The sequence below is a fragment of the Mustela lutreola genome, chromosome 5, assembly GCF_030435805.1.
Source record: "Mustela lutreola isolate mMusLut2 chromosome 5, mMusLut2.pri, whole genome shotgun sequence".
NCBI classification, from domain to species: Eukaryota; Metazoa; Chordata; class Mammalia; order Carnivora; family Mustelidae; genus Mustela; species Mustela lutreola.
Window position 1 is genome coordinate 133869757 of NC_081294.1, and position 12890 is coordinate 133882646.

The following is a 12890-nucleotide window of genomic DNA, read 5'->3' on the forward strand; positions in this document are numbered from 1 at the left end:
AACCCTCCCCCAAACATTCTAATTGTAATATGATATTTAACAACATGGAGTCTGGGTTTTGCTTACAATCAGCATTTAACGACCACCATTATTTTTTTTATTTTTAATGATCATTTCGTGGGGAAGAAACCCTCCAGTTTTCATTATGTGATCTCTAATGAATATTATTTCAAAATACATCAGAATTCCACAAAGGGTTATGTTGCATGCCAGGACAACTCATTGTTTTAAAATTTTAATCAAGAAAAAAATTATCTTATTTGCATAATTAAAACTGAGAGTATTACTTTAAATAGGAGCATAATTGTGAATTAAAATTTTCCTTTTACTAGAATTAATTTTTCTTTAGCCTCACTGTTAAAAGCTGTTGTTCATTTGATACATTATTTATCTATTTATTCATTTATTTATTTTAAGGGGGGTTTTTTTGTTTCTTTTTTTAATTTGACAAGAGATCTCAAGTAGGCAGAGAGGCAGGGAGAGAGAGAGGAAGGGAAGCAGGCTCCCTGCCGAGCAGAGAGTCGGATGTGGGGCTCGGGGCTTGATCCCAGGACCCTGGGATCATGACCTGAACCAAAGGCAGAGGCTCTAACCCACTGAGCCACCCAGGCGCCCCTGATTACATTATTTATATGCGTATATGTATATGCCCTGCATGTGCTCTCATGCTTGTGCAGCTGTCACTGTTATTATGTAAGCCTGCAATTGTAATTATTTTGTAGGGAATGCTCTCAGAAGAAATATATTATATCCAAAATAGTAGTCAATTAATAGTTATTAAAATCCTTATAACTTAATCCCTAATAACTTAAATGCAATGTACATCAGAACTAAAATTTATAGAAGGCGGTTCATGAAGAACAGATGACTCTTCTGATAGGAACTTTGTTCATAGGATATCTTCTGAAAGAAATGGAAAGGAGCATTTAAGTTGTCTAAGAAAGGAGTTTCCCATTTCATGCACGGAGCTGTAGTTTCATCTTTAGAGGACATGTATTACTATTTTCTGTTACTGCCCTTGCTTACCAGTTTACAGATCTGGCTTTAATTCTTTTCATATTGAATTTTGTTGTTCTTAGAATGATTTGCCAATATATCCAGACAATTTTTTTTTAACTGTTAGAATGGGAAACAAAATAATGCATGGTTCTTCAAGCAAGAATAATTTCAGATACATATTTGTTGTAATTTAAGTTTTGGCTATTATATGTGTGTGTGTGTGTGTGTGTGTGTGTGTGCTTGTGTGTGTGTACACAAAATATATATATATTAATTATATAATATATATATATATATAAATTATTCTTTTATAGCCTCTTTACAGAAAATGTACTGGCTCATCCTTGCATTGTTCTACGTCGCCAATGTCAGGTAAATGAACTTTTCTGTTACCGTCTAAACAATAATCCTTACTCTGATTTAAAATACAGAACTCAGATCAATGGCTGAAACTGTATAACTATTACTCCATGTGAAATGTACCAGAATCAGATCAGATCAGTCTCAAACTTTTTGGTCTTGAAAATTCTTACATCATAAAAAATTTTGGTTTTGAAAGAAGAAGGTCTAACCTTATACGCGTATGTATTGAAAATGGAATATTTTATATCTTTTTCAGATAATTAGCAGATTTTCTTCTTTTTTACTACACCAAAACTTAATAAATAGTAATATATTAAAGGTTATTTGCAGTGAGAAATTTCAAACCATGTGAGTTAACTTTTTGTACTCTCTTACATTAAAATCTATTGATCTATGTATGATTCTATAACATCATGTGTTGATTTTTTGCAAAATACTGGGACGCCTAGGTAGCTCATTCGGTTAAGTGTCTGACTTAGGCTCAGGTCATGCTGGTTCCTGGGATCAAGTGCCACAACCGGCTTCTTTCTCAGCAGGGAGCCTGCTTCTCCCTCTGCCTGCTGCTCCCTCTGCTTGTGCTCATGCACGCTTGTGTGCTCTCTCTCTTACACAAATAAATAAATAAAATCTTAAAAAAAAAAAAAGAAAAATACTGATTTACTGAGTTCTGTAGATCTTCTAATGTTAAGACATTTGATTTTATAGTACTTTAAAAAATTGTCATTAAATCACTACCGATCCCACCAGAAAAGTGTTTCAGTATTGGTAAGTTCTTCATGGTAGATGCAGTTTTTTCAGAATTCTAAATTTTGCTTGTAAAGTCAGATTTATCATTAGCATCCCATAATGCCAGTTTTTTTTCCTTTAATCAATAGGCTCACTTTGTTCATTTTTATTTTTATTTTTATTTTAAGATTTAGTTGTTTGTTTTAGAGAGAATGAGGAGATGGGTGGGGAGGGCAGGAAAGAGACTCTCAAGCAGACTCCTGGGTGAGTTTAGAGTCCAGTGTGGGACTCATCCCATGACCCATGAGATGACCTGAGCCAAAACCTAGAGTCATACATTTTGTCAACTGAGCCACCCAGCTGCCCCTGCATGTTTTTCTCACATGTTAATAACTGTAGTCTGGTAGTCAGTTTTTGCAGAAGAAATGGTGTTCCATGAAAAAAGTAGCTAGTTCAGCTTGCAGCTTCATCAGACAAATGTTTTTCCTCACAACAGAAGTCTTACTTCATTATGTAACACACAGAATAGTAATTACAAAGATGTATACTTAAGAATCAACATTTTATAAAATTAATGCATTTTACTGTTTCACCAAGGACATTCTTAAGTGAAAGTGGCTTTTTCCTCCTTCCAAGTGAATGGGATAAGGAATATAATATGTACAAAAATACAGTTTGCTACCAGCTGTCTTGAGTCATGCTAAGGAGTAAGCAGTTTTAGCCACCATTGTTTTGCGTTATTTTTGAAAATGTCAACACAATAAAAAAGACAAGTGATGCCTTAGTATCATTAAGAAGATAATTTTAAACCTGTAGATCCCCCGAATGGCCCCATGGATTAAGTGGACAACACTGTGGTAAAAGCTTCCATAATCTAACTTAATCTTCTTTGAAAATTGAATTAGAAAATATATAAATAATTACAAATTAAGCTGCTCTTGCTTCAGCACCCCAAAAAATAGTCATTAAAAGCATGAACAGTGCAGATAGCCTAGAACAGTGGATTTCAGACATGTATTTTACAAAGCAACAGTTTCACATTGTGATTCAGTGTATACATCTATACAAGTAACTTAAATGTTTTATGAAATAATGGCATGAGAATGTGTGATGAATTCTGATACTTTCTTTTTTGTTATTTTACAAAATATCACCCCCCTTTACAGATTTCATAATTTACCAATTGTTCATAGTTTACAGTGTAAAAAGTGCTTGGTATTGGGAGACATGAATCTCCCGTTCTCTGAGTTCTTCAGTGGCTCCTGTGTGTTCAATGGCATGAATGTTTGGCTACACCAAATGTAATTCTAGTGTTTATGGAAATATAAATGTCAAACAGCTTGTCCTTCTTTATTATATATTCTACATTACTGTGTATATTGTGCATTTTATATATATATATATACATATATATATATATATATATATAGCCATACATACTGTACTTTTAATAAGTTATTTAAATGTACTTTTAATAGTAGTAATTTTGTTTAGGGTAACTTCTGATGACTTTAGAATTGGACTTTTGTTTATGCTTTGACTCCTTTGTATATCTTTGATGACATTGTTATTTCTTGACAAAACAATAACAAAAATAATTTACAACATAATCTTTCATAGGTTAATTATCATGCTCGGCATTACCATCTCACTCCCTTTACAGTCATCAATATCATGTACAGCTTCAACAAAACTCAGGTGAGAATTAGTCTATAGGTTCTATTAAGATTATTTATAATATAAGTACCACATGGTCTTAGTGGTAATTAAACCAAGAGTAATTCCTTTTAATTTAGTTAACAAAAATATTTTAATGCTTGCTTTAAAACTAATGTAATCTGGTAATGATGTCTTTTGGTGTCACTGAATAATTAATATATTCACATCATTTCTGAAATTAATTAAATATTAGTATGTTTAATTAGTATTAGAGATGTAGTTAATTGGAATATTCACATCGCCTAAAGTTGGCCACTCAACAAATAATAAAGTGATAGGAATTAATGTAGTTGTAGTTATCTACTAAAATGTCTTAAAATAATGCCTTATTGGAAAATATTAGTAAACATTTAATATCAAGTTTTATTAAGACCTTTTTTGTGTTTCTTATTTAGGCATTAATAGAAATAACAATAAATTTTGTTCATTTTAGGGACCGAGGGCCCTTTGGAAAGGAATGGGAAGTACGTTTATTGTCCAGGGAGTCACACTTGGAGCAGAGGGAATAATAAGTGAATTTACACCTTTACCAAGGTACCTTTTTGGCATCTTTTCAATATTAGCTCCGTATTAAATTTTTTTTTTAAATGATAGTTTCTAAAAATACATTGAATTTGAAAACTTACCTGAAGTTGCTAAGAGATGAAATAGAGACCAAAGTTAGATATATCTTACTGAATTAGTATGTGGTAAAGAAAATGCTTCCTGGTCTACTATTTATTGAGATAGGTCTCTCAGGTCCTACTGACGACTATGTTTCAACAACTGTCTAGTAAGGAACAAACATGAGTATGTGAGCAGTTCTTACTGTTTAAGTAGCCACTTAGGTGAAGGAGACACACGTAAGCAAATTAAAGTAGTACATCAAGATTAGTGCTATAATTAAACAAACCCCATTCAGTGCCCAGGGATACTTCACATGAAGTTATTGGCAAAGGTTTGAAGAAAAAACTGAAATATGAGCTATATCTTCAATTATGAGTAGGAATTTGACTTGGCAGAAAAGGAGAGTATGCCCAATTTTATGGAAATTGGAAGGTCTGCATAATAAAAGTCTTGTGCTTGGAATACTGGACATTTATGGAATGGAATAATAGGAAAAGCGGCTGAGATGCTAGTTGGAAGCATGGCCATGCCTTTGTAAGGGACTTTGACTTCATTCTCTATGTAATTGGGAATCTAAGGTGTTTGTTTCAATATATGGGTTCTTTGATCAAGGATTTACTCAAGTGGCAGTATAAAATTAAAAAGTACACTGGTGTAGCCAGTGACTTGTGGAGAACTGTTATAGTAATCTAGGCCAGACTGAGAGGTATCTGAAGTGTGGAACAGAAAGGGATAGACATTTCTGAAGTCTAATAGATAATTGGTGATAGATTGGGAATCAGGGGATGGGAGAAAATCTCCATCAGTGATAGACTTCTAGACTGGAGAATACAAAAAGAAGAATAAGTTGGAGTGGGAAAGAAGATGAGGAATTTATCTTTCAATAGATGAAGTTTGAGATTCCTGCAGGGCAGCTAGGAGGACATTTCTGATATGTGGTTGGCACCATGGATTGGGGTCTTAGAAAAAATTTGAAGCTGGAGGCATAACTTTGGATGTTCTGGAATAAAAGTAGCAGTTGAAGCATTAGGACTGGTGAATTACCCTGAGGACACGTGTACGCTGAATGACAGAAAGTGGACCAAGGACAGTATCCTTGGTGATGTGTGAAGGCATATGTGTATGTCATGTGTGTATGTGAAGGTGTGTGTGGTAGGAGAGGTAATTAAAGGCAGTTTTAAGAGATACTCACAAAAACCATTGAACATAGTAGTAACCTAGGATAATAGTGTCTTAGAAGCCGAGAGGAGAGAATTAGAATGTAGAATTGTAGATACATTTGGAAGGAGAGGGAAGAGAAATTAGGAAAACTTGCTTCTGGGTCTGTTTACTCTCTGAAGTAGAATATTGGGGTCAGAGCAGAAAAGCATGAGAAGAAAGATACACATTTGAGACAGTAAATGCATAACAGGAAGGAAACCTTACAAGGAGTATATATGAAAGGAACATTAGTAGGTGATAGTGGAAATCATAAATTTGTTTAGGTACTATTTGGCAGGACTCTAACTTTGTGTATAGTGCTGTATGCCAGAGATAGCATCAAAAACTTTGAATGGTTTGTTAATCCAGAGTTAGTCCCTGGCAGAGTGAATTTTTTGGATTGACTAGGAAGTGAGGTAGTCGAAGGTACAGCCACTAGTGTCTCAATCTTCGGATACAGAATTTGCAAGGAATGAAATGAAGGCAGGAAAGACTGAAATCGGGCTTTTTGCCAACGTAATTGCTTTCAGAGGACTTCATAGAGTTCTTTAACACAGACTTAAGAAATGTTAAAATCAAAAACAAAACATTTGGCCTACTAAAAGTTTCCCCTCTCATACTTAAGAAATCTGAATTTCTGTTCTTAAGTAACTTTATTCAGGGGCGCCTGGGTGGCTCAGTGGGTTAAGTGTCAACAAGTGTTCTTAAAATTCTCTCACAAAATTTTATAAAGATCTAATAAAATTCAGGAATTTCTATATATTGAAGTGTAAAGAATTCTGTATATTTGTAGTCAGAATACTATTGGTCCTGGCTATACCACTTCTGACTTCTGGGACTTCAGACAGGTAATGCTATTTCTTTAACACAGAGATGAAATAGTCACTTTAACTTAGGGTTTAAGGGAAGGAAAAAGAGGAATGGGAATAGGATGGTGCAGAATTTCATTAAACTTTGTTATCTAACTTTCTTACTCTATAGACCTTATAGACATGTTGGTTAATATAGGTATGTATTTTCTCTTGGTCATTTTGGGTCTTATTAAGAAGACGCAAAAGTCTATCTTTGTTGTATTCTACTGGGATAATTTTTCAGATAAATCCCGCTCACTAATTCATTTCCTGAGTATCTACTATATGCTAAGTCCTTTCCTGAAAATCAGGCATACAGTGAGGAGAGGAAACAAAAGGTACCTGTGACCATGAAGCTTACAATCCAGTATAGGGACATCCATTAAGTAAAATAATCCCATTAATGAATAAATAATTACAAATTGAGATGTGTTCCCAGAAGGAAAAGAAAAGATTCTGTGAGATTAGTAAAGGGTTCAGAACAGTGCCTCTAATAAAATAACATGTAACCTGACATCTGAGTGCTGATTAGGAGGCTCAGAACAGTTTGTGGGAAGACAGTGTTGCATGGGGAACATGGAGAATTCTGGTAACTTGAGAGAAGGCTCATATGGCTAAAGCTCAGAGAGCAGGAGGGAGAGCTGTGTGACAGAATGCTGAAGATACAGGTGAGAGCCTGATTGATACATGGCCTTGTAGGCCACTTCAAGGATATTGAAGAGTTTTGAGGAGAGGTCAGTGACATGATCAGATTCATGTTTTTAAAGGATCATTTTAAATGGAGGTGAGAAGATTTCGGGAGGACCAAAGTAGATAAGAGGACACATGTTCATATTCTACAACAGTCACCTGGGTGACAAGTAATGGTAGCTAGGACCAGGGTGGCATCTCTTGAGATGGATCTAAGTGGATTCTTTTGAAATGTGTTTAGGTAAAACAGATGGTATGTAGTGATGGACTAGGGATAGTAGGTGATAGAGGAAGAGCTGTCCTGGATGACTTCTAGGATTTTGGCATATGTAACTAGATGTCAAATAAAGCCATTCTCTGAAGTACAATTTTAAAAAATTCTCTTTTTAGGCAGAGAGAAAGCAAAGTCACAGCAGACAGGGTAGCAAAGCAGTAACCCAAAGTGATTCACAGAAGTTACCACCCAAGGAGAATGAGCTTGGGGGATCTCCTACAGTGAGGTTCCCTAATTGCACAGCGACCACTAGGTAGAACAGGTGAGACAGTATGGATTCACAAATATTTAGATTTTCATTTTCATTTTGATCACATCTGAAAGAAAAAGAGCAAGTCTGTAGTGCCCATGAAGTCACCAAGCTTAGAGCTTACAGTATTACTACTTTAAAAGAAAAAGTATGTAACCCAAGATAATCATCTGTGATCTCTTTATCTAGCGCCCAGACCCCATCCCAATTTTTCCCCAAATCTTCTCGCAAGTGGGGTAAGGAAGACTACATGTACCCTTTACTTTCATATGTTATTTCTCATTTACATAAGGAACACCTGTAACCAGAGCTCGCTGTGTATTTCAGTCTCACAAAAACCATTTGGTTGACCTCCAACTTCATTTGACGCATCTCACATTTTGTATTGTACCAGTATAAACATCTTGCAGTTTCTCCTCATGTTGTCTGTGTCTCCTAACTACTCTTCTGAATTCACTGACTTTGAACATATTCCATTTTAAACACAATGTAATCTTTCTCCAATTCAGTAGATTTCTTTTTTATTAGTAGTTACTGAGCAGGGACCACTAAAAGAGTCCAAGAATAGGGAAGAAAGATCATTAGCTTGACTTTGTACAAGTTCATTTTTAGATGCTTTGCCACACCCAGGTAGGGTTATCAGGAGACAGATGATATACATGGTTGACATGCAGAGAAATCTAAAGTGAAGCTAATGGATTTGGGAGGTTTTTAAAGCATCGTTTTGGATAACATTACATTAGGAAGAAGCATAACATATAAAGTAAAAAGAGGGCCTGACCCTTTAGGAACTCTAGAATAGGTGGCTGGCTTAAGAAAATCCTACTGCAAAGGAGTCAAAAGTAGAGACTAGAGGGGAGGAGGAAAACCAGAAGAGTATGCGATAGTGGAATACAGCGACAGAAAATGCTTCAAGAAGAAGGGAGGAACCTGAGGGCCTGCTGTCTGCTGAAGGGGAAATAAAGTCTATCCAGCTCCCAGTGCTCATCACCGGTGCCTTCCTTAACACCCAGCACCTATTGAACCCATCCCCCTGCCCACCTTCCCTCCAGTAACCCTCAGACTTAAAGATGTCCATTGGATGTAGACATAGAGGTCATGGGGACCTTGGTAAGAGCTGTTTTTTAGAATAATGGGGTAAAAGCCAATTTGGCATGGGTTCAGAGGTGAATGGGGTGTTAGGACATGGAAAAATAGCAAGCTCAGAAAGTTGGCTGTGCAGAGGAATGAGGAAGAGAAGTAGCTGGAAGATGGGTTTGCTTGAGGGAAGGTTTTTTTTAGGAGGGCAGTTATCTGTACATGTGAAAATGAGAGAGAATGATAAGTAAAGACTTTAAAAATAGAGTTATTTAAAAATTCTGTTGCTTTTTTGTATTGATTATACATGGATGTATGTATATCAATCTGTCAAATAGAGAACTATTTTAAGAAAAAGCAAGTCATTTCTCTTTACTTTATTGCTCTCTTTCAAGGGCAGGCTGTGCTTGTAAAAATAGTGAGTTAAATATGTTTACCTATAATGAAATATAAATAATGAATGAATGATAATGAAATGTAAAGAGGTTTTATCACAAGTAGATTTTTCATATTATTCTCTTTCCTAAAGTGTTTCAGCGTGCTAATTTAAATTTCTAGAGCTGTGGCAATAGGTTTTACCCACAGATAGAGATACAAGGAAGAGAGTCTCATATTTTTTATACTTGGTTCTAAATTTCATTTTTCCCACTTTTAATAATCTTTTTGGTGTTAAGAATTAGCAGTAGTAATTAGTATTGTATTCAAAGGCAGAGTAGCCCTGTCCTTACAGAAATACTGATCACAGACCCGTCTGTCTCTAATGTTAATGATGGTTTCATCCTTAAAATCACTGTCATAATGCCCTGTGGTAGTACTCTCTAGGGCCATGGTAAGAGTAACAGCAGTACCCAGGCGATTTGCAAACCATGTAGCATATATTGTTTTAGAATCATGAAGTCGCTGTCAAAAAGATGGGAAGCCTGATCTTTTTTATATTTTTTCATCCAAATCATTGTTGGTCATTTCAGCTATATTTTTCTGTGGTTGTTAAGGCCTAAAATATTAGTCTTAGTATTAATTTAATAAAAATGTGACCCAGAAGGCTCTCTAAGGTCTTACTGATCAGAGTTGGTTGGTCTGTTGTCCAAGTTTCTCTGCAGATCTTCCATTCTTTGAGAAATTCTGCCTATCACCCATGTTATAATTGTACTGAATTTGTTTTTAGAGGATTTATTAATGATGATTTTCTACACCTTTTTTAATACAAAATAAATTTATCCCCTGTCTCCTTAGGTTTGTCATATTCAGTCATTTCAGATAGATGTTTCCTCAGCTCTCTGCTGGGGCCGTGGTGCCATGGGTGCTGGTTTTGTCAAGGGCACTGGTTGCAGTTCTCTTTATTTCATTTTACACTTCCCTCTCTCTGCTGTTCAGCCTCTCTCTCCCTTCTCCCTCTTCTCCCACCCCTTCTACCTCTCTCTCTGCTTTCTCAGTTTATTCCGTTTCCTCACTGACTTTTCCTTTTGCTCTCTCTCCATTCTCCTTTCTCCTTTTTGACTTTTCTCATGGTACAACTTTCTCCTCTTTTACTTTTGCAGCTTGCCTCTCTTCTTTATCTTCTCTTTTTTCTGATTTCCGAGGGTGACCTAAACAGCAGGAAGCACACAGGGTGAGACCTTGATCTCAGACCTGGTGACCTTGCCTGTCACCTGAATGTGTCCCTGCGGGTCTTCTGACCTTCCTTTGTCTCATAAGTAAAACAAGCTGGACCACACCTGCTCTGCTTACCTCACAGGATGTCTTCCTATATCAAATGGGATGAGAGGAAGTCCAGGCAGAGCGTACAGACTTCCAAGACCTAGAAACCAGGGTTTAGGACCCAGTTCCGTCACTAACTAATTGTATGGCTTTGGGTAGGTTATGAACCCTCTCTCAGCCTATTTCCTCATCTATGAAATTGGGATAACAAAGTCATTGTGAGAGTTAGAAATAACTCCTGCAAAGCACTTTGCACCATGCCTGGCCTTGTAGGTGCTCAGAAAGATATCAGAATATATTAAAGGTCACACAATTAATATCATAATAAAGAAAGGCATTTGGAAAATTTGGTGCTACACAAATGCCACGTTCATTCTGCATTACAGTTAATTGTGTTTTTAAATTCTCATCCTATTTCATCCGTTATCCTATGCCTTGTCTCCCTTTCCCCATCTCAACTCTTCTTTCTTCCTCAACCTGTCATCTTTATATCTCCTCCTTGAAGTTTTCATGTTCCTCCTTTAAGTATTAAGTTTTTTATAATTAGTGGTAGTTTTGCCTCTTCAGTCAACCCCTTCTTTCAGCACCTAGAAAAATACTTAGTATATTTTTTTCTTTTTAAACCATCATAATTGAAGTGTGGTGTTCCAGAAAAGAACATATTCACCATTAGAATATATTTCTCCTACAGATTTTTTTTCTTAATTGCAATCAGTTACCTTTTTGAAAGTCAGACTAATTCAAGATGTTGTAAATAACATGGCTTCTGTTTTATTGAAATTTATTTTTTAGAGAGATTTCACATAAATGGAATCCTAAACAAATAGGAGAACACCTTCTACTAAAATCGTAAGTATCAAAAGTGGCACTTATATTGAAAACTTGCATTAATTTTTATAGTGTTAGGGCTGAAAAAAATCTTAATACAGCAAAGAAAATTAGGGCAATAAAATATTTATGGGAGTAGTACTTCAAAAGACAGTTAATGTAGAGTTGAGGAATAAAATCCTAAAATATATATTATCTTTAAAATAGATCTTTCTAAATTTGAAAGGCTGAGATCACAACCTAATTTTTCTCTGTGTTCTTAGGAAGTTAGCAGAGGTCTTCAACTTGTTTAAACCAATTTGCCAGAAAAATTATTATTTTATTATTAAGCAAAAACAAAAACTTATTTGTATAGTGATGAGCAGACTCAAACCTTAGTGTCATTAAAATGGAGTCCTAAAGACACTTCATGATTTTACAACACTGACCACTTTTGTAGATTAGAATTTTACTCTTCACTTTTTAATTTTTTTTGAAGATTGTGAATTGGAAATCCCCCAGCTTGCTGGCTCCCTCTGTGGGACATTCCAGCACATTATTACTTAGTGATGTTCCATTCACCTTGAAAACTACTTCTTGCCAGGACCTGGCCCATAGGGTTAGGTAAGTCCCACCTTGATGTTATTTTAAATAACTATATTTTGCAGGCTTGCAAAGTTGTAATATTACTATGTCTATGTAGTGATGATAGGAAACAACTTTGCAAAGCTGTACAATATTGTTTTTTAATATAAGGGGACTTCACTCATCATTGAACACTGGCTTAGCTCTGCTGGGTGGGAAATCTGGGAATGGATAATGATAATCAATAAGATAATAGCAGAACAGTATACTTGTTCAAATGTCACTAAAAAGGCAAACAGTGGAATGGATCCCTCATCCTAACTTTGAAATACCAGATTTATAGACTATGTTAGCTATATGCAGGTATACAACAAGGTTACATTAGCTGTATGCAGGTTAGACAGTGAATCATAACCAAGCCTACATTTTACTGGTTTAAAATAAAATCCTTTTTCTTTGCAGCCTTTCCCTGTGTTTACTTAAATTTTATCACTAACTGTTCAATAAGGCATCTTACAATTCAGGTCTCCAGATATCTTTATGCTATAGATATTAATAGTTGAAAACCTTAAATATATTCAGGCTTGAATATAAATTACATTGATATATATATAAGTAGATATTCAAAATTTAGCATAAGCATGTTGTTTCAGTATCCTGATAAATTTGTTTTAATTTCTACAGCCTAACTTATATGGTGGCAATGCCTTTTTATTCAGCAAGTCTAATTGAAACAGTACAGGTGAGCTACTTTTTATTGTCATTTTTTTGAATATTCATTATATTGTTTATATCAGATTCTGATTGTATACCAGAAGAGTTTAAGACACTATCCTTTTAAAATTTTAATCTCTCAAATACCACCCATATCCCAGAGATTGTATACTAGGTACATTGCTGGTTGTGTATCTTTCCTTTGCAAAATTACTTCACACTTCTAGTTTTAATTCTTTTTATCCATCCCATAGCCAGCAGTATTGTTCATTCAAGTATCTCAGAACCCAGCCAAGAGCTTATTCTTAATACAAAGAATCTGTTTGGTTTT

General features: G+C 35.3%; 1 protein-coding gene across 3 annotated transcripts in view; it reads left to right on the plus strand.

The window, feature by feature from the left end:
- Window positions 1-12890, plus strand: part of SLC25A46 (solute carrier family 25 member 46) — a 180902-nt gene that overhangs the window by 161190 nt on the left and 6822 nt on the right. For all 3 annotated transcript variants that reach the window (XM_059175640.1, XM_059175639.1, XM_059175638.1), the window contains exons 3-7: window positions 1314-1371; window positions 3709-3786; window positions 4241-4341; window positions 11246-11302; window positions 12530-12587. In XM_059175640.1, coding sequence (XP_059031623.1) covers window positions 3763-3786; window positions 4241-4341; window positions 11246-11302; window positions 12530-12587 — 240 coding nt within the window. In that variant the 5' untranslated portion in view covers window positions 1314-1371; window positions 3709-3762. The remainder of the gene's footprint in view (window positions 1-1313; window positions 1372-3708; window positions 3787-4240; window positions 4342-11245; window positions 11303-12529; window positions 12588-12890) is intronic.